The sequence below is a fragment of the Gorilla gorilla genome, chromosome 2 (genome assembly GCF_029281585.2).
Source record: "Gorilla gorilla gorilla isolate KB3781 chromosome 2, NHGRI_mGorGor1-v2.1_pri, whole genome shotgun sequence".
Lineage (NCBI taxonomy): Eukaryota > Metazoa > Chordata > Mammalia > Primates > Hominidae > Gorilla > Gorilla gorilla.
This window is the reverse complement of record NC_086017.1, coordinates 149,447,450-149,473,141: the sequence shown is the minus strand read 5'-3', so window position 1 is coordinate 149,473,141 and position 25,692 is coordinate 149,447,450. Positions and strand designations below refer to the sequence as shown.

General features: G+C 43.4%; 2 protein-coding genes across 14 annotated transcripts in view; one reads left to right on the top strand and one right to left on the bottom strand.

Moving 5' to 3' along the window:
* NME9 (NME/NM23 family member 9) overlaps positions 1-25,692 on the top strand; it is a 75,153-nt gene that overhangs the window by 27,324 nt on the left and 22,137 nt on the right. For 3 of the 7 annotated variants that reach the window (XM_063704241.1, XM_055383423.2, XM_019024065.4), the window contains one exon: positions 837-4,161. The exons of 2 other annotated variants lie outside the window; for them this stretch is intronic. In XM_063704241.1, coding sequence (XP_063560311.1) covers positions 837-901 — 65 coding nt within the window. In that variant the 3' untranslated portion in view covers positions 902-4,161. Of the gene's footprint in view, positions 1-836; positions 4,162-12,173; positions 12,579-25,692 lie in introns of those variants that run through there. 2 more of the 7 variants (XM_055383426.2, XM_055383421.2) reach the window with 1 other exon arrangement.
* ARMC8 (armadillo repeat containing 8) overlaps positions 6,023-25,692 on the bottom strand; it is a 110,923-nt gene continuing 91,253 nt past the window's right edge. For 6 of the 7 annotated variants that reach the window (XM_019024061.4, XM_031009291.3, XM_031009290.3 and 3 more), the window contains 4 exons: positions 18,055-18,150; positions 13,456-13,528; positions 11,933-12,026; positions 6,023-6,694 (listed from right to left, as the gene is read on the bottom strand). In XM_019024061.4, the coding sequence (XP_018879606.1) occupies positions 6,661-6,694; positions 11,933-12,026; positions 13,456-13,528; positions 18,055-18,150 (297 nt within the window). In that variant the 3' untranslated portion in view covers positions 6,023-6,660. The other variant, XM_055383417.2, reaches the window with a different exon arrangement.

The following is a 25,692-nucleotide window of genomic DNA, read 5'->3' as shown; positions in this document are numbered from 1 at the left end:
CCCACTGACACTCCAGGCCAGCTTTCCTCTGGGACCTGCCCTCAGAGAGTCCATGATGCATTTCCTTATGTGTCCAGGGTTGTGGGGCACCTTCAAGCTTTTGGGAATGGGGGGTGGTAATTGGAAGCAAATAGCTGTAACTCAGAGCCAAGTCTGTGGCAGGTGGCTGGGAAGTTCTCACTGGGCTGTTGGGAGTGCTGGAAGATCATGAGACTGACTTTTTGGCCTCAGGTGATAAGAAAAGGGGCTATCTGCAGACCACATCCTGGGAATAAGTGCACAGCCTCCTTTGGACACTGGCAGCCTGGCTGGGGTGCTGTTCTGCCCATTTATTCTGATATGTCACTCTCTCTTCAGCTTTGGGGAGCAGCATATGCCTCCACTGTACTTAGCACTATTCCTGCTAAAAAAAAGGCAGGAGTCAAGGTGATAGACAATCCCGGGTTTGAATCCTGGCTCCACTATTCCCCAGCTGAAGAGCCTCTGAAAAGTTACTTACCTTTTCTGGGCCTCAGTTTCCTCATCTGTGAAATGGAGATAATGATAGACTCGTCATAACCACAAATAACTTCATAATAAAAATCTTCATCATAGAGCTGTTGTGAAGATGAAAGACAGGATGTAAAGCTCTTGGTCTGGCATCTGACACAAATTAAATGCTCAATGTTATCCATTCTAATTTATTTAATTCCTGGTCCCTAACACATATCAGGACTTCTTTGCTGACCCTCCTGCTCTGACCTTTAACTTCCCATTTCTTTGTGGATGGTGGGTGGGACAGAAGGTCTGGGACAGGGCTGTTTCAGGAGTCCTACCAAACATCTGTCATCCCACAGGCGGTGAGGCTGAAGCAACAGCGGGGCCCACTGAGGCGCTTTGCTTTCCTGAGGATGTGGATTGAGATGGCTGTGCTGCTCTTCCAGAGCATGTGACCAGGGGTCTACTGCACAAAACAGACCTCCGGAATCGGAACTTACTCTTTTGAGTACCAATACTTTTTGGTTTAGCTGTCTTTTGTAGACAATGAAAATAATATGGCTGGGCGCAGTGGCTCACACCTGTAATCCCAGCACTTTGGGAGGCCGAGGCAGGTGGATCACCTGAGATCAGGAGTTGGATACCAGCCTGGTCAACATGGTGAAACCCCATCTCTACTAAAAATACAAAAAATTAGCCAGGCGTGGTGGTGTGCACCTGTCATCCAGCTACTCGGGTGGCTCAGGCATGAGAATCGCTTGAACCCGGGAGGTGAAGGTTGCAGTAAGCCGAGATCATGCCACTGCACTCCAGCCTGGGTGACAGAGTGAGACTCCATCTTAATAATAATAATAAAAAAAAAAAGTAAAGAAAGAGAATAGTATATACTTTTTTGCCTTATTAAACAGTATGTAGAACGCAGTTTTTTTTTTTCTGTCTTTGGGATTTTACAAAATAATTGAACATCAGTTATTACATCCTGTTGTGAGATATAAGTGTCATCTCAGAGGATACTGGGTTATATGAGATGGTGTTTCCCCAACAATAAATCTACCTTATGAATTAAACAATTTTAGAACTTAATTTGGTAACCATGAGCTTGAAAACAGCGCAGCAAGATTGGCTATGACACTTCCAGGCACACTGATGCCGAGGCAGATATAAATAGGCTCCAAATGCTTCCTCACACTGCCTGCCCAAGTCACACCAACAGTCATTTAATGCTGCCAGATTTCCCCATCTGCAGTTCTCCATTACCAGGGCATGTTCATAAAGCAATGCTCAGACATTAAATTTGGAACCAGGGTTCATCTAATTTTCTTGACGCATCCCTCCCCCATTTCTCTGGCTTCTGATTCTGGCTGACACCTAAATTTAAAAGCTGAGAGCTCCTAGTGGGGCCAGGTTGCCTTCAGCTCCCACTGAATTGCCTGGCTTAGCCATCCCTCTGCAGTTCTTCCCTTGAGGGACACAGGATTTCAGTAAAAAGTAGCTATTATGACCACTTGGGAATTATTAGCACACAATGCCACCCCCTCTAACGACTTTATTTGTAAATTTGCCAAGTGCCGGCATACTTTTTCCTATCTGAGGAGAAGGCCATTTTCTTCTACACCACGAAGCAAATGCCAGCGTCTTCCTCCTTGCTGGTTTTGTCCATGACTTGAAGTTCTTTAAATGGGCAGTTAGCTCCCAGAGGACATTTTCGTGGGTGCATCACACTTCGTCAGCCTACCACAACACAGTCTGTGCTCAGGGGACACACAGATAAGTCAGTCCCCACAGTTGGGAACCAAGGCCAGTGACCTTCAGTAGGCCCTACTGTTTAAGGCCACTGTGCTTCCTAGGACCTCGTGCCACCCCTGGATGGAAACACACATGTCCACAGTGCTCATTGGAACCTGTACAGGATCTCAATGTGCCCAACAGAGCCCTCACTGACAGGACCTGTCAGGAAGCTGGATGCACTATTCCAGATCCCCAGACTCACAGCCCACCATGGGGCTGTGCTCTTCCCTTTGGGAGTGGGCTCAAGAGTGGGGCCCATATGGTCTGTGCCCACTTCACGAGTGGCAAACGACTTGGAGAAGCCCTATGCCTGGGCTTCCACACCACAGGTGTGTGTGGCTCTGAATGAGCTACTTGGAGGGGGGGCACCCAGCTGACAGCCATCTGATCTCCCCAGAATCTGGGAAGCCAAGGATCTTCCAACATTGGTGAGATGAGAGATGGAGCCACCAGGACCTCCCAAAGCAGGGGAGAGAGGGGAAAATGAGGTTGGGGAACTGAGCCTGTCGGCGGCGAGTGTTCTTGTGTCAGTGATGGATGAAGTAGCTGGGCAGGGCAGTGGGAAAGCAAGTGGGGCACTAGGTGATGGGGCAGGAGTGGGAGGAATGGTGACATGCCCCTTCCTCCCATTACTGGTGACTCAGGGATGCTGTGGGTTCAGCATTGCAGGACATCTCTAAGAGTCCACAAGTTTCATGGCATAAGGAACAGGGGAATGGGGTGTAAGGGGGTTCCCGAGAGTGGCTCAAATATCAGCCCACTCCCAGAGGATGGAACTCATTGGCGGAGAACCTAGGCCTGGTTTCACACAACAGAAGCAAATACGGAAGTAAAGGATGGGTGCTGTTTTTGGCTTTAAGATCTCTCGGCTCCTGGGTGTGAGGGCCTGACAAGGAGGAGGGCAGGCTGGGCTCCACGAGGTCAAGGAGGGGGGTTTTATTTAAGGACTGGCTCTGGACCTCCACTCAGCCTGAGGGCAGATTGCTTGCCAAAGCCAGGAGCCAGGGGCTGCAGAGATAGAGAAAAGGTGGCTTAGTAGTCCACTCAGTGGCCCTTGGGGGGTTCCCTCAGCCTTCCCTAAAGCCAGATCCTGGACCTTCTCTCATGCTGGAAATAAACATGTGCCTCTCTGCCCAGTAAACAGGCAAGGGGCAGGATGGGGACAGCACCAGTTCCTATCCCAGGTGGCAAGAAATTGGAACCGTTCTGTCAGCCCTCCATCAAGATCTGGGGTGGGAGTCCCCCTTCCCTCCTTAGGCCTCACTTCCAAGTTTTCCTGTGGTAGTTATGGGAAACAGGGGCCTGCTTGGCCCTGCTCCTACTCTCTTCACCTTACCTTGGGTCCTCTCAGAGGTTCCCACCATGATTATTCCCTCTCTTGCTAGCCACCTCATCATCCTCCCGCCACTCTGGCGCAGGTGTCCTTGGCTTTGTTTCCAGTGAGGCCTTGAGATAGGAGATGTGCCTACAATTCAGAGATGGGAAAAGGTGGCAGTGCGTAGTAGACGAAGAGCACCTGTGTGTCCTTGCAGAGGGATAGCAAGCTCTTGCATACTGTGCAGCTGGTGGCAGTGGAGATGGGGCATACCTAAGGAGAAGAGGATGGAGGGGGTGGACATGACATTGGGGATGGGATATCTTGTGGCTGGGAGTGGCCACCTGTGAAGGGTCTGCTGGCCTTCAGAAGGAGGCCAAAAAGAGAAGGGTCCTCAGACTGCTGCAGATGCCTCTGGGAGCCACACTTACCTTAAGGCACTAGGTCCCACTCTGAAATGCAAAGCCACTTCCCAGCCCTTCATTTACCAAGAATCACAGGTTCCAAAAGCGTGTACACATTATCTTCTGATGTTTCCTAATGTTCTAGACATTTGGAAAACAGACTCCTTTTTAGAAGTTGCCATGATTTTTCTTGGCTTTATTAGCATGTGTTAAAATCATATTATCCAAACACTACCAGAAGAACATGTATTGTTCTGAATAAAGTGCTTAAAGAAAAAAAAAATGCAACTTATTAAATTGGACATTCTTTTCTAGTTCATAAATTTTGGATTACAATCAGGGCACAAAAGGAGAAACAGAATGCAGTATTAGAGCGAGAAGCTTAGTTAAGAACTTGGGTGTAGACACAATACCATGTCCACTCTTCCCACTTCCTTGCTGACTGAACACTGCACCTGCATAAAGCAGCAAACAGCTTTGTTTCAATAAATACATTTCCCTTCATTCAAATCAGAAAAGTTAATTATAGTAAAGCATTTTTAATTTGACCATCTGTTTATACCCACAGGCAAAATTTATCCACAGAGTTTAAGTGTGAAAGTGTTATTTCATTGGGCCTTCAGCTTTCTAATGCTATTTGGGTTCAAGATTGTCTCAGCAATTCATTATTGGTTTCTTTATATTTACCTGGTACTATTTAATACCAACACTATAGTGTTTTGTGTTAAAAATGCCAACCAAGGATATTTTCACAGTTCTAGAAACGAGGGGGCCTAAGGCTTTCTTCCCAATAAACTAAGTTTTCTTTTAACTGGGTTTCTCACATTAGCACTCTGATATCTGCACAAAACCAAGTCCTGTTGTGACAGATTTTAAAATCAGTGATGTTCTGAAAAAATAATAACTTGGAAGTCTCTGTGTTTGAATCTTGGGTGGTCATGTTGAGAGCAGGAAAAATTGCATTAAATACATTTTTAAAACATTCATTTGCAACCAAACATTTAAATCTTCCAAGGAACGTGCAGGGTGGTGATAGGGCAGCTGCAGTGTGAGCAACCCCATCAGGAGTGGCTGGTGGGTGGGCTTGGGGCTCCATCAGTGGCACACACTCACCGCAAGCTTCTGGACCGCAGACCTTGCATCCTGGTTGCGAAGCCTTTGACCTTCTTTTAGCAAAGAGAAAAGGCAGGCTGCTTCTACCTTCAAACAGTCAAGAGCAACTTCTGTTGAGTTCACCTTGCTGCTGACCCAGAAGTTGGAGCAGGGGCCAAGCTAAGGGGTGCAGAAAGGCTAACAGTACTTGCTGTAAAAAGAAGTCATCTTCAGTCATCCTGGGGAGATTCCCTTGCCCCTCTCTCAACTTGAGTGCTTTCAGCTTCATGCAGGAAAAGATTTTAGTTGCATCTTTTATTAAATTTCAATCTCGTTTTACAAAAGCATACCAACTAGCAATCCTGAGCAACTAGTATGAAATTTGCTGAATACAGCTAAGAGAAAGCTTTCTAAACTATCCTGTTCTTTGTTTCTTTCTACAGGGGTGTCTGTAGAATATTCTTTAGTTTCACAGTGATATATGCTATTTCAGGAAGCACAAGGTGTTCTGTTTCTGGGAAGTGATGACCTACTTTTAGTTTGAGCACAAGTTTCCATGACTGGTTCTAAATCTGGCCAGATATTGCTAATACCAATGACAGGAGTTAGGGCAATTGGGAGGCTCTTGGTCCCCAGTTCCTGTCAAGGGTAAGCCCATCTGGGTCATGGCTGGGCTTTCACTATCCGTAGTTATATTTCCCTTTGATGCTTCAAAAAGCCTATGGTGAATCTGTTGCCTCACTTTACTCCTCCATTTGACTTGGAAGCCTGAGAACTTACTGAATTAGGATGAAAAAAGGCTCTGTACCTGCTAATATTGACGGCAGTAAGATGCTAGCTTACTATTTTGCACAGCACCATGTATAGTGCCTGTTAATCAGGCCAACTATAGCCAACTTTTTCTTTTTTTTTCTTTTTTTTTTTATATAAAGAAAATCTATGTAAGTTGAGGTTCAGAAATGCATATATTTTTTACTTACAAATATTCATCTGACCAAAATTCAACATAACCTTTATGGAACACTTAACAATTGTTTTGTTTTTAAAATAACATTTCATTCAAACTGTATATAATTCAGTAAAGTTTTTTATACAGCAAGCAATGCTTAAACCCTGGAAAATCTGTAGAAAAGAGATTTTCACACAAAATAAGAAAAGAAAAATCTGAGGTATCCCTCACACACACACATCCATTCATTCTGGCCCATGTACGTGCACATACACACGCATGCCTGTGTGTTCACACAGACATATTCATTCTCACTCACAAAGTGGCTGCAGCATAGGCAAAAATTGTAGGTCCAAAGGAAAATGATTGATTGTTCTAATAAAGAGTCCGAGTAGCTCAGAAAAAACAAAACAAAACAAAACAAAACAAAACACAAGAGTCTTCTGAGGAAATTACTACCTCAAAAAAATGTTCTCAAGATGAATTTGAGATCTAAGCCTACTAAACTGCTTTTGCAAAACAGCTCCCTGCAGTCCAAGGTGACTTGTGCAAATAGAAGGAATCAAATGAGGCTGGTTCCTGTACTTCCTTAAACAAGGAGGTGGGATGCTCGCAGGTGCCCAGGGGCACTCCCATCATGCCAGGTACTGCTGCAGTGCCATCTTTGCCCTGAAATCACAAAATTCCTGTTAGCCATCATCTCAGAATTGTAATTGGGGTAAAAAACCCTATGGTTCAATGATGATAGCTGGGGAAGTCTAAAAAAGTAAATCTCCAGAGGGAATTGGGGTGAGCCCAGGTGGGCACCTACCTTAAGTGGAAGAGATGTGCAGTGGGTAGACACCTGAAATCTACTCTGGCTATATTCTTCTTCCTGTTGCTCTCTCAGAGGGCTGTTCCTGCACTTAAACCTGCTGCAGCTCAGTGACATTCCACAGTCCCTGGTATGTGCTGACATTCTATGTTTTCTTTTGTCACTGGCATATAGTTGTGATAGGTCTTACATTCTTTACTTTTTCTTACTGCCATGTAGGTTTTATGCAGTGAGGCACAACACTAGGGAGAACACTTAGGGTTCTGAGAAGCAAATAAGAAAACTGACCAAGGAAATGGTGTTGAGGTGATTAGAAGGTGCATGGAAGGGGCCAAGAGCCCATGGGATGAGGCTGTCTTATGCTTCACATGCCTCAGAACCGTGGAAGAAGGCTACAATTTCATCTTGTTCTTCTCATCACACCTGATGACACCATAACTGATCAATGTGAGATGTGTGTTGTTACGGTGATGGGGGAAGAAGGTGGCCAGGTGGAAAGGAAAAGATAGAATGTAGGCCGGTTGCTGTGGCTCACACCTGTAATTCCAGCACTTTGGGAGGCTGAGGAGGGCGGATCACCTGAGGTCAGGAATTCAAGACCAGCCTGGCCAACACGGTGAAACCCTGTTTCTACCAAAAATACAAAAATTAGCCAAGTGTGGTAGCGGGCACCTGTAATCCCAACCACTTCAGAGGCTGAGCCAGGAGAATGGCCTGAACCTGGTGGGTGGAGGTTGCAGTGAGCTGAGATCGTGCCATTGCACTCCAGCCTGTGCGACAAGAGTGAAACTCCATCTCAAAAAAAAAAAAAAGAACAAAAAACAAACAAAAAAACCCAAAAACAAACCAAAAAATAATGTGAACAGTGACTTAATCTATCCTGATCCTTGTAAAAGTGGCCTCCTTTGAGGTGGGCCCAAGGAGGCCTCCCTTTACTATTCCTATCACAAACATGGTAAAGTTTCTAAAGAGGCTGTAATCGTGGGAGTTAGGAAGTCAGGTTTCAGCAATGGTCTCTTCTAAGCTATGGAAAGAAAGTCTACAATGTTCAGGTACAATAGCTGATCAAACTAATACCAAGTAGACTATGCATACAATAAGCTGGATTCAAGTGCAGTTTCTGCAGTAATGGACACAACAGTTTTTTAAGTGGTATACTAAGGTGTATTCTTGCAATTATGTAAGACTCTAAAGATGATATTGTGAATAGTCCAATCCATCAGAACAGAAAGCTCTAGAAAGATTATCTCCAAGTTATGAGCAAGTAGGGTTCTACAAGGACATTTTCAGAAACAAGTTTATGAATGATGCCACAGACCATCCACCTGACTCCCCAAATACTTAAAGAGGCTGAGAAGAGCAGTTCTGATGGAGGCGGGAGCTCTGGGACCCTGCAACCCTGACGCCCTCCAAGCCTGGGTGGAGAGGGCTGGTTAGCAATAGCTTCTCATCTGTAAGCATCTGAAAGTCAAAGGATCAAAGTCTTAATGACAAAAGGAACCTGAGAGATATATTCTTCAGGTGATAGACCTTACTGTACTTTACTGAGGGTCTTGATTGAAATTCTGTATTGCTCTTTAAATCTGCCAAATTCAAACTCCTTCTGGATCTTATTCAGAGGTTGGCTAGGTTTGATTATTTTGGGTCTCAGAGACTGTACCTTTATTGTCTTTCTACTGTCATTATCTAAGGAATCTTTTTAGAAGAATGGTTTTGGAGGCAAGATCACCCTTTCTTAGATGGACTCAGGTTGGGTAGCTCAGACCTTGATTGTATTATTTTACGGTTTACATTTAAGAAGAGCTAAAAACTTATGTGAAAACAGCACCAGAGTGGTCTAAGCAAGGAGGCTAAACCTATCCCACTTGATGCTGGTAAGGCCTATCTTACCATCCTATGTCATCCCTGAGATGATTTTAAGTAAAATCTGTTTTTACTTCTGAATAAATATGAGATAAAACCCCCAGTGAACAACCTTGCTCTCAGGCAGAAAAGATGGGCTGACAGAGCCCACCGTTTATGCCAGCAGCTGTGGAGGTGGAGGTTCCGGTCCTCAAGGTACAAGCTCAGATCCAGCCTTCAGCATGTGGATGGACTTGACTTTGATGGTACACTCATCTGACCAGCAGCCTTGGGCTGCAGTTTTTTAGTTCTTCTTCCTCTTTTTCTTTTCTTTTCTTTCTTTTTTTTTTTTTTTTGAGACAGTCTTGATCTGTTGCCTACGCTGGAGTGCACTGGTGCAATCTCGGCTCACCACGATCTCTGCCTCCCGGGTTCAAGTGATCCTCCTGCCTCAGCCTCCCGAGTAGCTGGGACTACAGGCACGTACTACCATGCCCTGCTAATTTTTGGAGTTTAGTAGAGACGGGGTTTCACTATGTTGGCCAGGCTGGTCTCGAACTCCTGACCTCATAATCCGCTTACCTCAGCCTCCCAAAGTGCTGGGATTACAGGCGTGAGCCACTGCGCCCAGCCTAGTTATTCTTCTTTAGCCTACAGGATGGTAAGCTTCGGGGAAGCAGAGGCCCAGCCTGTCCTGTGTGCTTCACAATCTGGAAGAGCCATTTACTTCAGAGGAGTTAGTTAAGTTCCTCTCCCCTTCAGTGGAGCAGACAACCTGACAGCCAAGACACAGTGTGACGTGTTCTACAGATGCTAAAGGAGCACAAAAGGCATCCCTGGCAAAGCCTGGAGGGGAGGGTGGAGAGTGGGTCAGGCAAGGCTTTTTGGAGGACATAGCAACCTGATATGAGTTTTGAAGGATAAACGGCCACCGTCCAGGCATCTTTTTGCTTTGTTTTCTGGACACCTTATGCGCCTGAGTCTCTGCCTGCCTCACTAGCTGTTCCTTCTGCTCCTTTGCTGCATCTTTCTCGTCACTGCCTAAATGCTGGAGGGACTCTAGATCTTGGTCCTTAGTCCTCCTTTCTCTCTTTTTACTTGCTCTAAGAGACTTCATCCAGCTCCATGGCTTTAAATACCATTCAGATTTACAGCCCTGCTCTTCCAAGTCCCTTGGATATGTAATATGCATCTTAACGCTGGCATACCCAAACAAGAACTCTTGATGCTCCCTACCGCAACCCACTTCTATATTCCTCACCATCTTGGTATATGGCAACACCCTCTGTCCAGTTGCTCAGGCTAAAACCCTAGACATTTTCCTTTCCTCTCTTTAACATCCTATACTGAATCTGTGAGTAAGTCCCGTTGGTGCTTATCTTCAGATTAAATCCTGAATCCAACCACTTCTCAATACTTCCAATACTAATCCCCCCCTCCCTTACCGACATTATTACAATGGCCTTTAACTGGTCTCTGTGCCTCCATTCTTGCCCTCCTACAGATGGTTCTCTGTAAGTCACCAGAGTGATCTTTTAAAAATTCAAATCAGGGCCCGGCGTGGTGGCTCACGCCTGTCATCCCAGCACTTTGGGAAGCCGAGGTGGGTGGAAGATCTGAGGTCAGAAGTTTGAGACCAGCCTGGCCAACATGGTAAAACCCTGTCTCTACTAAAAATACAAAAAAATTAGCTGGGCGTGGTGGCAGGCGCCTGTAATCCCAGCTACCTGGGAGGCTGAGGCAGGAGAATCACTTGAACTCAGGAGGCAGAGGTTTCAGTGAGCCAAGATCACGCCATTGCACTCCAGCCTGGGCAACAAGAGTGAAACTCCATCTCGAAAGAAAAGAAAAGAAAGAAAAAAAGAAAAAGGAAAAGGAAAAAAGGAATTCAAATCAGATAATGTCTCCTCTCCTTAACAGTCTCCAATGATTTCCTATTAAACTCTGAATAAAAGCCAAAGTCCTTACCTTACCTACAAGGCTCTTCATGGTCTGGATTCTTCCACCTATTAGCATTCTCCCTCTCAATATTTTTCATTAACCCTCTGTTCTTCTTGCTGTTCCTTGAACATACCAAGTTCACTCCTGCTTCAGGGCCTTTAAACCCACTATCACCCCTGTCTGTAATACTCTTCCTCTAAGCATTTGCCCAGATGAAATCTTCCTTATTTCATTCAGGTCTCTGATCATGTCATCCTCAGAGAGATCTTTACTGGCTAACCTAAAATAAATTTTCTTGATTCTCCACTCCTTCACCTTGCTTTATTTTTCTTCATGGTACCTCTCATCACCTGATACTGTGTTACGTATTCATTTGCTTATCATCTATCTTCTATCCTAGAATGTAAGTTACACGAGGGCAAAGACTTCATCAATTTTATTCACCATTATATCTCCAGTGCCTAAAACAATGCCTGGCAGAAGGCAGGTATTCAAAAGAGATATCTGATGAATGAATGGGGACTCAGAGGAGAGGAGACTGGGATAGCAAAGTAGATGGAACAGAATGTGTAAATGCACGAAGGTGTGCTACTGTAAGCGGACAGGTATGGCTGCAGTATGGGGTGTACATGCTGGGTGCAGGGAAGATGAGAAAGGCAGAGCCAGACCATTAAGGGCTGAAGGGCTTCTAAGCCATGCTCAAGCGTCTAGAGACTCAAAGTACTGATGTTCCCTGATTTGTTATTATACAAAGGTGAAATGGAAAGTGAAGGCTGTTACAAGGGAGAACACACACCTAGGAAGAGCATTTACGGCTATTTTGAGGTTGGCTGAGTATCTGATTATAACTCTTGACTCTGCCAGGAAATGATGAGCTCTTTGAGGACAGTGATTCCTTAGTGGTAGCTTTTGTATCCCCAGGAGCTGGGCCAGCCTGGCACAAAACGGGTGTTGAGTGAGGTTTTGAGCTAATGAATGTTCGCATTACTGGTTTTTCTGCTTTCCAAAATGCCACATGCATGTCTATTCTAATGATCAGGCGAATGTACGCAAATGGCCTCTGGATCCAATCCGCTAAGATGGCCCAGACTCACGTGAATTCACAGTAAGATGAGAGTCTTTAATAATTTGGTAATCATTAGTTTACAGCTCACTCAAATGTCGTACAGTGGCTCATAGAAAATTATGAAGAAAATCTAAGAATCTAAAAGATTTTTAAAAGTATGGCCATTAATTACCAAGCAATTCAAACCCTTTCACGAAAGAATCCAACACAGCCCAAAGCAAGGCCTTTTCACATTCATACTCACTTGTCACAAAGGTTTGAATCTGGTGACTGACTCAGTTTGTGTAGAATATCTACGATGCCCATGTCTCGTAATTTATCCTGGCGTTCTTGTGAACCTAAACGATTAAAGCCAGGTTATTGGGAACATGACCCAGGCAAATGCTCTCTTTGATGTACAATTAACAATCTAGAGCCTTACCAGTGTCCTTCACTCCCTCCCTACTCCTCCTGTACCCCTTGTCCTCTACCCTCTCCCAATGTAGTTGGACCCGCTCATGCTTGGACTCTCTGACAGTCTTCTAACTCGTCTCTCTGCCTCCTGACCATCCTGCCTGCAGTCTATCCTGGGTTCTGCAGTTGGACTGATTTCTCCATGGACTACAGGGTCAAGGTGAGATTCTTCAGCCTGGTACAAGGCCCTCTGCCACTGACTCCCAGCTTCACCACTTCTTTCAGGACATACCCATGGCCCTGGCCAGACCAGGCCAGGCTCTTACTACTCTAAACAGGTCTTATCTTCCCCTTTCTATTGTCTTCTACCCTCCTCTGTCCTCCCAGCACTTTTTGTTGCCTCTCAGCACAGCTGGCACTTCCAATTTCATATCATTCTGTTCTATCTTCCAACTAGACTAACATCTCCTTGAGCGTGGCTTTGTCTCCCCAGTACACAAGTGGTACTTGGTATCTAGGTCCGTGGGCGGAATCCAGTTTCCCTTCTTGCACTTTGTTTTGGGCGCTGCTGCTGAGTAATCCCCTGGAGTCTTCCCCACTGAAGAGCCCACAGTGACCACTCATACACTGGCTCTCTCTAGACTCAGTGAATCAGAATTTCTAGGGATGGGGCCCAGAAATCTGCACTTTAAAAACTTCCCCAGGTGATTCTAATGCAGCCAACCCAGCCTTGAGACCCACTGCTCTCCTGTATTTGCTACCTTGGCTATATGTTGGAATCATCTGGGGAGCTTTAAGAACCACTTATGCCTGGAGCCCACCCCGAGAGATTCTGATTTAATTGGCCTGGTGTAAAAATTCCCAGGTGATTCTAATATGCAGCCAAAGTAAAGAACCTCTCATCTATACAGGCCTCCTTACAGACTAGCTGCTTCACTGGTCACATTGCACTTCTCATTTCTCACAAATGCACCTTCTTCTCCATCACGCTTATCTGCCTGTAGTCCTCATATGTGCTTCCTCTGCTCAAAAAGAAAGGCTCATCCTCCCACCCACTCTCTCCTCTCACCTTCTTCAAGTGCATCTCACCATCCTCCTCATCAGCTCTCTCCTGGAGGGGACTGTCACTTACTTCTCACTCTCCCTCCTTGAATCTGGTATAGAGTTGGCTCCAACGGGGCACTCAGTGTTGACTGCCCAGCTGACTTGGGCTAGTTCCACTGATTCTCATACCAGGGCAACTCTGGAGGGTGCTTGGGCCAGACGGTCCAAGAACAGAGCCTCTGCCCAGGATCTCCGGGGCACCTGCTAGCTTCCCTGTGCAAGACACTCTTCCCATAATTTTTTTCAAAACAAATCTCACCAATCTCTTACCTTCCTCTTCATTCCATATGAGGTTTGATATACAAAACATGGCTGCAAGCTGCAGTTTAACATGTGAATGGCCCTATTAATACAGAAAAAGAAAAAAAAATCAAAATGGTGGTAATCTCATTTTAGATCTTTTTTTGGGGGGACCTACCATAGGCAATTCCTATAACCTAAAAGTCTGAAGTAGGGCCAGGTGAGGTGGCTCATGCCTGTAATCCCAGCACTTTGGGAGACCAAGGCAGGTGGAAGTTCGAGGTCAGGTGTTCGAGACTAGGATGATTAACACAGTGAAACCCCGTCTCTACTAAAAATACAAAAATTTGCCGGGTGTAGTGGCGGGCGTCTGTAATCTCAGCTACTAGGGAGGCTGAGGCAGGAGAATCGCTTCAACCTGGGAGGCAGAGGTTGCAGTGAGCCGAGATCGCGCCATTGCACTCAGCCTGGGTGACAGAGCGAGACTCCGTCTCAAAAAAAAGAAAAAAAAAGTCTGAAGAAGAGTCCTCAAACTCAAATGTCTTGAGGGGCCATGAAGTTAACACTAATGAGTAAAAGGGTTGGGCTAAAGATTTTAACAAGGGACAGTGGAGAATCTGGCAAATTGAGGAGTACAAGCCTTGCCAAAAGACATTCAAATTCAAATTTAAAAAACCATCTGGCTGGACAAACAAAACACCTCTAGGGCTATGGGTACAGTTTGCAATTTATGATTCAATCCATGCATGAGGAAACACTGTCATATGACAATTCTATGCTTTCGACTTAGGCTATGTTTCCAGGTCACCAACAGCCAACATACACGGGGTGGATGTGCATTTGGTATTTATCTCTTAAGCTACTGGTTATCTTATTCAAATGGCCCAATAATTCCTTTGGGGAAGAAAGTGAATATATGGTCAGGAAGTTCTGTAACACCTAGACTTTCACACACACACAATCTATAAATGGTTTACTCCTCTGACACAACTTGCTGAAAACAAGAAGCATTATATAATACATTCAGCTTCTGGAATAATTAAATTACTCCTATTTCTAAAGGAATATCCCCCAAAACTTGATGAAATCGCTAGTTGATTTCTCAAATGTCTTTACTATCACTGATGAGCCTCCTATTCTTCTAAATACAATTCTTATTTATTTTGCTTTATGTACTGAAAGTACAACCATTTCTGGTTGCTTTGGATAGGGTGTTTTCGCCTGAATGAAAAAGGACTCAATAATAAAATAAACTTTATAGATGATTGTCCTATTGGTCAATAAAAAAAATTTCTAGTATGTTTAAATAATTTATGCACATTTGAGGGAGTATCAATGGCAAAATATGCTCAATGGTTTTTTCAAGGCTAAGACAGACTTATCTTCTCATGTAGGACTATATTTCAACTAAGCAGAGACAAAGAAATGGATGTGGCTTCCTCCAGTAGAATTCTATGGCTAGTGATTCTTTCTTCTTCTAACTGCCAACACTTTTAAGGAGATGTCCAGTTTGGGCTCCCTTAAGACAAAACAGAATAAAACTTATCTGCTCCCAGCCTCAGACAATCAATCAATATTTGTTGAATAAATGAGCTTGTATATACTATAACAAATATGCATTTACTATGCATAAGTTTATTCATCATTCATTCAATATTTTTTGAGGACACAAATTATTACTATGAGGATAGAGAAAACTGGAGGGTGGAGGGGTGGGAACTTAATTTAGGTGGAATGCACAAAACAGATCTCTTTGAGGGTGGCAATACTTAAACAGAGACTTAAAGAATAGGAAGGTGCCAGATGTGCAAAGAGCAAGGGGCTTGAAATTCCAAGCAGAAGAAAAAGTTCCTGAAAAGGTCTGAAGTAAGAAGGAGCTGTCTGTTCAGAGAAGTAGGTGTAGCCAAATTGTGCGAACTTGTAGGCCACAGTAAGGACTCTGGATTTCATTCTGTGTTGAGAGGAAGCCCCTGAAAGATTTAAACAGTGGAGGGACAAGATCTGATTTACATTTTTAGAAGACCACTTGGGCTGAAGGGATTGGAGTGACAGTGAGGAAGTGTCAAGGAGGATACTGTTATATAGTTAATCAGGCATAACGTGCTGTGACTTGGACTGACTAGGGTGGGGGCAGTGGTGATGAAAAGGAGTAATTGGATTCAAGATCAGTTTTGGAAGAAGGGCAGATAGGACTTGTTGATAAATTGAGTGAATGAGGGGACAGAGCTGGAGAAATCAAGACAGATTCCAAGATGCTATCAGACAGCCACATGGAGATGCTGAAAGGGCAGGAGGATATATAAGTCCAGAGTTTGGAAGAGAGGTCTAGGCTGGGAAACACATTTGGAAATTACAGTGTATTGTCAGCACCGTGATGACAGTATAAGCTATGGGGGTGGATGAGATTCTCCTAAGGCAATGGTTCTCAACTCTGTCTGTACGTAAGAACCACCCAGTGATCTTAAAAAAAAATCCTGATGCCCAGGCTATAACCCTAGATATATTAAATAAGAATCTTGGGAGGGAGGAGACAAAGCAGTAATCTTTGAAAGCTCCCTAAGAGGTCCTATTGTACAATGAAGGTTGTGATCTGCTGATCTCAGGAGAGCACGTGTAGGAGAGAAGAGAAAAGGTCCAGAGATAAGTAGGGAGGTATGGTGTCACACAAGCCAAGAGAAAAGGATATTTCCAGGAGGAGGAAATAGTCAGCTGGGTTGAAGTCTGCTGTAAGTGGGGTAAGATGAAAAGAGAAAAGGATCCTTTGGATTTGGCATCATGGAAGTCATTGGTGGCCCTAAGTTTCAGTTGAATGATGGGGGCAGAGGTGAAACAGAGCAGGTTAAAGAATGACTTTAGAGGTAAAGAAGGAGGCAGTATGTACAGAAAAGATGCTTTTAAGAAGTCTGGCTTTGAAGGCTGGGCACAGTGGCTCATGCCTGTAATCCCAGCACTTTGGGAGGCCGAGGCAGGTGGATCATTTGAGATCAGGAGTTTGAGACCAGCCTGGCCAACATGGTGAAACCCCATCTCTTCTAAAAATACAAAAATTAGCCGGGCAATAGTGCCGCGCCTGTAATCCCAGCTACTCAGGAGGCTGAGGCAGGAGAATCACTTGAACCTACAGGTGGAAGTTGTGGTGAGCCAAGATCACGTCACTGCACTCCAGTCTGGGTGACAGAGTGAGACCCTGTCTCAAAATAAAAAGAAGTTTGGCTTTGTCTTTGAATAACAGAGAAATGGGTATGTCTCGATGGGTATGAGAAGTTAAGGAAAACTTTTTAAGTGATTATGGATACAGTGTGGATTAGTATTGGAAAGATAAGGGAATCCCTGGTTGAAGTGGTAAGGTTTTCATTCAACAAATATTTACCAAGCATATGCTAAGGGCCAGACACCATGGTGGATATACAATTGTGCGCAAAGCTGACATGGTCCCTGCCCTCATGGAACTTACACTGTGGTAAAGACACCCAGTAGGCACACAAACATATATCACTAAAACTGAGCTAAGTGCTCTGAAGGAAGTGAACAAAATGCAGTAATGAGGAATAATCTATAAGGGCAAGAGTCCAGTAAGAAAGTATAAGTTCAGCTGAGATTTGAAGGGTGAAACAGAGAGAAGAAAAGTGTCCCAGGCAGAGAAGCCAGTATGTGTGAAGGTCCCAAGGAAGGAAAGAACATGGCCTTTTTGAGAAACTTCAAGTGGCCAGTGCAGTGAACAAAGGAAGAGAGGAATAAGATAAGTTGGGGATATGAATGGGTTAGGTCACGTAGGACTTGACAGGCCATCATAAGGGCATATGAACTTTATTCAAGGTATAACAAGGAGCCACTGAAGGATTTTAGTTTCTCTTCTCTTAATAAGACAAAAAGCTGAGGTCATCACTAACTGTAATGGGGGAGGGAAGAGGTGAGGTCTAAAGAATGAGGGGCAGGTAAGAATATATTCTCATGGAGAATGAGGGTGCCAGCTTCCTAGAGAATCACTGAAGGACACCAGGAGGAGCTGTGCCCATGTGGGGTTCTGTGCCTTTCTCTGCAGTTGTTAACTCTGACATGGCAGGGATAGAGAAGACAGATTGGTGTGACAAGGGGAGGCTTCCTCCATGATTAGAATTTTGTCAGGAGATGTTGACAGAATGAGAAGTGGAGGGCTTTTTGATACCCACATTTTGGCAATGGGCAGTCTCTGGTGATGATCAGATGCAGGGTATGGCCATGGCAGTAGGTAGGAGATTGTTTAGAAGCAAACAGGTAAAGGAACTATGGTGCCAGGGGGCTAGAGGGTTCATCCACCATGGGACTGAAGCCTTGAGACGGAAGACAGGGACTGGAGGCCACTGAGAGAAAGCCAAGAGCCCGGGTCTTCACTCAGTAAGAGGGAAGCAACCAGTAGATGACAAGGGCAGGGAGTGGACTGGCAGGTAATAATATTACCAAGTGGTACAAGCTTCAAGGAGTTGGTGTTTTTTCTTTTTCTTCAGGATGGAAGAGAGTTCTTTGAATCTGAGGAGGCACGGAGTAATCTATTCTTTTCCTCTTTTTAAAATCTCTGCACAATTTATTTTGAGTTAAAAACGCAACAGTCCCTGCATTCTAATCCTACGGTGAAAGGGGACAAGGGCTCACCATGTAATACTTGATTTTCTGTAGGATATCATCATTGGTCATAATAAGATCTTTTGCTGTTGTCCCATCCGCTATGTTGGCTAAGATGCACAGTGTCTGGAAAAGAACAAAGGGCCAACAGTCAGGAAAGCTCTGAAGTCCCAGAGTCAAGCTGTCTCAAGAGCTTGGGCAATTTTTCACTTGAAGGTACATGGATTCTCACAGGTTCCACTCTCAATGCCCTGATTTCTCATCTGCTGACATCATTGCTAGTAACAGTAACCACACCCAAACAAAATCTACCTTAGGCAAAAGAGAACCCCAACACTTTGGTGGTTTCTTCCTGAGCTATGGGAAGCCATAGCTGGTCAAAGGCAGCTATTTTGTATAGGTCAGACTATCAAATCAAAGAGAAAATGTAACTTATTATTTTTCTTGAAAATCTCATTTCTAAGAGAAGCTCTTGTGACAAACCACAATGTTCCTTCAACAATGTAGTCTCTTTGGTGGAAGCTCTGTAGGTGTTGCAACTCCCCTCCCAGGGAAGCCTCCCTTTCCTAGGCCTCCACCTGCTGCTTGCTCCTAAGCTCATGACCTTCTGGGTGAAGGCCTAGACCCTGTCCACCAGCTACACCAGCCATGTGCACTTAGGACCTTTTAACTTTTTTGAACCCTGTTAGGGGAAGAGAAAAGAAGTAAAATGTATGAAGCAACTTAGTCCAGGCTGGTCTAATGTGAAGACTGGAGGAAGCCTGTGCCAGCTGGCAGGACAGTACACCTTGAGGACAACCACTGCACTGGTGACTGCAGTCTTCTCAAAGGAAAAACTGTTCTTGTCAGCTGTTCCATTCTCAAAGCCAGACCAGCAGGAGGCAAAAATTAAGATAATGGTGAAAGGACTATGATAGGGATACCAACAGTGCCAAGCTTAGCAATTCAACAAACCATTTACTAAGTAACTATTATGGGTATGCCCTCTGCAGGGCATCAGGATGAGGCAGGAAAAAAAAAACACACTCCCTGACTTTGAAGCTGTCACACAAACAATTACATTTCACTGTGATTGAAGTAAACAGAGAATAGAGAAGGCATGAAGAAAGAGCACTTGTTGGATACTGCAAGGGTTAGGGAAAACTTCCCGGAGGAAGTGACACAGTCCTGGAACCCAGTCAGGAATACCTCAAAGGAATGAGAGGTGAAGCTGGGATACAGATTCACATAATTTTCTCCAATTTTAAACTTTTTCTTTGCAAGACAAGCTAATTAAGCTAATTGAGGAGATTGTTTTCTTGCAGTGGCCCAAGCCCCAAAATATCCTAAAGCGTGCGTGGTTTTATTTCTCCTAGATTAACACACTGCTGTAACTAGATTATTAGGGAGTAAGTCCTGAGGTGTGAAACCAGAAAAGGCTGCCTCTGAGACACAGTAGACATGAAACATAAATTGTATAGTCCAATAGCTAAGCAAACACTGGGGAACTATTTATTCCAGGGCAGTTAGATCATGTTGAGGAGGCCTTTATGTGCCCAAGAAGTGGGACAGACATTATCTGATCTGGAGAAGGTGTCAGATTTCTGGTGATCTGGTATATAAGCACTGGTACATGGTGAACCTGTCTTAAATTTCTTGGTAGGAACAATACTCTAAGGAAATCAATAATAATGAATCTGCACTCTTTTTGGTTAGTCTCTTGTGGAAAAGATCTTATGAAGCGGCAGACATGAGCATGCCAAGTGTAATTAACAGGAGTAATTAGTTTGGGGAAGAGTTGACAGTCAATGTTTTAGGAGTCCAAGTTCAAGATGACATCAGAACCAAGCGAATTATCGCTGCTTTTCCCACATTCTAGCCCCACCGGAGCCTACAGGGTAAGGTAATTAAATACAATGAGTGTTCTTTTTTTTTTTTTTTTTTTTTTTTTTGAGATGGAGTCTCACTCTGTCACCAGGCTAGAGTGCATCTGGGCTCACCGCAACCTCTGCCTCCTGGGTTCAAGCAATGCTCCCTGCCTTAGTCTCCCAAGTAACTGGGATTACAAGTGTGTGCCACACGCCCAGCTAATTTTTGTATTTTTAGTAGAGACGGGATTTCACCATGTTGGCCAGGCTGGTCTCGAACTCCTGACCTCATGATCCACCCGCCCTGGCCTCCCAAAGTGCTGGGATTACAGGCATGAGCCACCATGCCCAGCCTACAAGTATTCTTTTCTCTCTCCCTCTCCATCACTTGTCTTGACATGCAATCCAAATGTGGCAACACCAGACTCACAATACCACATTCCTTCTAGTTCTGCTCGAATTCCTTAAAGTAATTACAGAAAGCCTTACCAAGCTTTACAACAACCCCACCTTCCAAGAGCAAGCCAGCAAAATGATACTCATCAGTGGTAGTGATCCAATCCTCACCAACCAGTCTCTGCCAGGCTTTACTAAGACAAAACCAAAATGCGGAGGGTGAGGCCAATCTAGGGAACACAGGTAAAACCTGGCTGAGAAGTAGGAGCGGGGGCAGCACATGGAAGAATCATAGCTTATTACTCTCTTGTTCTCCATCTCCCCACCATTTCTTACCAAGAAGACTCAATCCTATGGGTTGGCCAGAGCAGCTTAAGAGGAAGGAATGGAAATGATCCTTATTATGAATAAGAATTTTAATAAGGCTTCATAACCAAGGTATTCATGGGGGGAAGAGAAATGGTAAACACTTTTAGACTCTCCTAGAAAACAGCTACCCCTTCTTACCCACTAAAACGGAATATAAAGGGGAATTCCAGGGAAGATCCCTCAGAACAGACCAGGTCAGCAAGACAGGTGAGTAATTCCCCTTTTTGTAGTGTTAGAATACGCCCATGCATCCCCAGGCTTGAACAGCATGAAAACGTGAGGTACAGTTCTGTTTTGAAGCTCATAAAACCCCTCTGTAAATATTCCTATGGAGACAAGCAATCAAATCTTAAAGAAATCAATTAGGCCGGGGCGGTGGTTCACACCTGTAACCCCAGCACTCTGGGAGACCAAAGCGGGTGGATTACGAGGTCAAGAGATTGAGACCATCCTGGCCAATATGGTGAAACCCCATCTCTACTAAAAGTACAAAAACTAGCTGGGTGTGGTGGCGCATGCCTGTAGTCCCAGCTACTCAGGAGGCTGAGGCAGGAGAATCTATTAAACCTGGGAGCCAAAGGTTGCAGTGAGCCGATATCGCGTCACTGCACTCCAGCCTGGCAACAGAGTGAGACTCTCTATCAAAAAAAAAAAAAAAAAAAAAAAAAAAGAAATCAATTATTGGGCCAACTCATTGAATATGTGAGCTAAGGAACAGATAAAAACTACACACACACACACACCCCCCACACCATTAATGTATGCATATTAGTGTATATACTAATATGAACAATTGGAAATCAAGGAAATAGAGCAGAGACTGGTAAACTATGGTTTGGGCCAAATCCAGTCTGCTGTCTCTTTTGGTAATTTTTATTGGAAGACAGCCATATCTACTTGCTTATGTATTGTCTATAGTTGCTTCCAGGCTAGAACAGCACAGAGGAGTAGTTGCTAGAGACCAGAGCCTGCAAAAATTAAAATATATACCTTGCCTCTTAAAGAAACAGTTGGCTAAACTCTGAAATAGAGAACAGGCTGGGTGCGGTGGCTCATGCCTGTAATCCCAGCACTTTGGGAGGCCGAGGCAGGTGGATCCCTTGAGGTCAAGAGTTTGAGGTCAACCTGGCCAACATGGCGAAACCCCATCTCTATTAAAAATACAAAAAGTTGGCCAGGCATGGTGGCTCATGCCTGTAATCCCAGCACTGTGGGAGGCCGAGGTGGGTGGATCACTAGGTTCAGAGTTCAAGACCAGCTTGGCCAACATGGTGAAACCCCGTCTCTACTAAAAATACAAAAATTAGCCTGGCATGGTGGCAGGCGCCTATAATCCCAGCTATTCGGGAGGCTGAGGCAGGAGAATGGCGTGAACCCGGAAGACGGAGCTTGCAGTGAGCCGAGATCACACCACTGCACTCCAGCCTGGGCGACAGAGTGAGAGATTGTCTCAAAAAAAAAAAAAAAAAAAAAAAAAAGAAAGTAACCAGGCATGGTGGTGGGCACCTGTAATTCCAGCTACTCGGGAGGCTGAGGCCCGAGAATAGACTGAACCCAGGAGGTGGAGGCTGCAGTGAGCCAAGATCACACCACTGCACTCCAGCCTGGGCAACAGAGTGAGACTCTGTCTTAAAATATATAATAATAATAATAATAATAATAATAATAATGTGGGAAAATCAATGAAACCAAAAACTGATTCTTTGCTAAACCTCTGGTCAGACTGAACAGGAAAAAAGGAATTACCAGCCAGGCGCAGTGGCTCATGTCTGTAATCCCAGCACTTTGGGAGGCCGAGGTGGGCAGATCAGCTGAGGTCAGGAGTTTGAGCCCAGCCTGGCCAACATGGTGAAACCCCATATCTACTAAAAATACAAAAATTAGCAGGGTGTGGTGACACATGCCTGTAATCCCAGCTACTTGGGAGGTGGAGGCAGGAGAAAGGCTTGAACCAGGGAGGCAGAGGTTGCAGTGAGCCGAGATCGGCCACTGCACTCCAGCCTGGGTGACAGAGCGAGACTCTGTCTCCAAGAAAAAAAAAAAAAAAAGGAATTACCAATATAAAGAACAAGAGAGGGGATATTGCAAAGGATACTACAGACTTGAAAAAGGAATAAGAAATTATGAACCGTTTTATGTTAATAAATTTGAAAACTTAGATGAAATGAGCAAATTCCTTGAAAGACACATACCAAAGCTCACACAAGAAACAGATAACCTGAGTAGTCCTATTTCTATTAAACAATCTGAATTTGTAGTTAAACACCTTTCCATAAAACAGTCATCGTATCCAGATGATTCCAACTGGTAGCATTCCATCAAAATTGAAGAAAAAAATAATTAATTCTTCACAAATTTTTGCAGAAAATTGAAGAGCGAACACCTCCACCTCATTCCCCAAGGCCAGCATTATCCCAATACCAAAACCAGAAAAAGACATTATTAAAAAACTATTCATCAATACCCCTCATGAATATAGATGTGAAACACTCCTTACCAAATTTCAGTAAATTGAATCTAACAATATATCTAAAGGATAATACACAATGACTAAATTAGGTTTACCTCAAATATGTTAGTTTAACATTTGAAACTGAATCAAATGAATTCACCATATAAATCAGAGTTTAAAAAAACAATTTCAACAGATGCAAAAGAAAGTAATTGATTGAAAAAAAATCTATGGCTCATGTTTGGGGTTTAAAAATAAAGTAAAAATAATCCAATATCTATTTATGGTAAAAACTCAACAAACTAGAAGATAATTTCTTTTCCTTTCTTTAATAAAGGGAATCTATGAAAAACCTACACCCGACATATTCAATAGTGAAAGACTGAGTGCTTTCCTCTAATATTGGGAACAAAACAAATATGTTCATCCTCATCTCATTACACTGCAAGTTCTAGCTAGACAATGAAACAAGAAAAACAAAATAGCATATAGATTGGAAAGTAAGAAATAAAGCTATTTTTATTTACAGATGTGATCATTTGTTGAAAATTTTAAGTAATTCACGCAAAATAACTTAAAGTGACTTTGGCAAGAATGCAGGATACAAGACTGACATACGAAAATTTTATTACCATATACTAACAACGAACAACTGGAAATCAAAATTTTAAAAATAAAATTTACAAAAACATCAAACATATGAAATAGGAATAAATCTGACCAAGAGTGCAAGACGTATATATCAAAAACTACAAAACACTGCTATAAGAAGAATTAAAGAAGACCTAATTAATTGGGAAGATATATTCATGAATTGGAAGACTCAATATTGTTAAGATGTCACGTCCTCCCAAATTTATTTATAAATACAATACGATCGAAATCCCAATTGGCATTTCATTTGTAGAAATGAGAACAGAATTATGAAATACAGTAAAATTCACTCTTTTGGTAGTAATTTTATTTACCAAATGTATAGAATCTTTTTTTTTTTTTTTTTTTTTTTTGAGATGGAGTCTTGCTGTGTCACCCAGGCTGGAGTGCAGTGGTGTGATCTCGGCTTACTGCAACTCTGCTTCCCAGGTTCAAGCGATTCTCCTGCCTCAGCCTCCCGAGTAGCTGGGACTACAGGTGCGTGACCATACCTGGCTAATTTTTGTATTTTTAGTAAAGACAGGGCTTCACCATGTTGCTAGGCTGGTCCTGAACTTCTGACCTCAAGTGATCCGCCTGCCTCAGCCTCCCAAAGTGCTGGGATCACGGTGTGAGCCACCATGCCTGGCCTACCAAATGTATATATAGAATCTTAAAACCACCAGTACAGTCAGCATTTACAGAGCAGTTCTATCACTGCCTCCCTCCCTAAATTGTCCTGTGCTATCCCTTTATAGTCAAATCCTGCCCCCAGCCTTTAAGCCTTGGATACCTTTGATTTGTTCTCTGTCTCTACTGTTTTGTCTTTTACAGATGGTCATATAGATGGGATCATATATTATCTTGCCTTTTGTATTGTATCTGGCATCTTTCATGTAGCATAATGCATTTGAGATTCATCCATGTTGTTACATACAGCAACAGTTTGTCCCTCTTTATTGTGACTGTGATATCCCATTATATGAATGCACCATAGTTTGTTGAGGGATTAATTTTTGGTGATACAAATAAAGTTGTTATGAATGTGTGTGAACTTAGGTTTTCATTTTATGTGAGTAAATGGCTAGGAATGGGATTGCTGGGTCGTATGGCACGTATATGTACAACTTTGTAAGAAACTGTCAAACCATTTCCAAAATGACTGTATTATTTTGCATTTCCACTAGATGCTCTGCATCCTTGCTAGCAACTGTACTGTTTTAAAAAAATTTTTAGCTATTCTAAAAGATGCATAGTGATATTTTATTGTGCAGTGTCTGTTCATATTGTTTGTTCAGTTTTATGTTTGGTTGTTTTCTTGTTGTTTTGAGAATTCTTCAAATATTCTGGACACAAGTTATTTGTCAGATATCTGATCCACAAATATTCCTTCCAGTGGATGGCTTGTCGTTTCAGTCTCTTAACAGTGCATTTCACGACGCAGAAGTTTTACAGTTTGATGAAGACCTTCTTCTTTTCTAAATGATGTTTTAAATTTCATAGCTAAGAACTCTTCGCCTAATTTAAGATCTCAAAGATTTTCTCCTGCATTTTCTCTCTAAGTTTTATAGTTTTACCTTTTATGTTACGTCTATCAGTAAATTTTTATCTCAAGTGTGTGGTATAGTTCAAAGTTAATTTTTTTTGGCACTCGTACAGCATCTTTTCTTGAAAAGACCATTCTTTCTCCACCGAGTTGCCTTTGTACCTTTGTCAATAATCTACTGGCCATATATGTGTGGGTCTATTTCTGGACTCTCTAATCTGTTCCATTGGTCAATATGTGCTATCTTTTTTTGCTAAGACCATACTGTCTTCATTACTACTGTACTTTTATAATTAAGTCTTGAAACAAGGTGTTGTGAATCCTCCAATTGTTCCTGTTTTTTCTTCCCAACTGTTTTGGCTTTTTAGTTCCTTTGCCTTTTCATACAGATTTTAAAATCTATATGTAAAGGCACAGATTTTAGA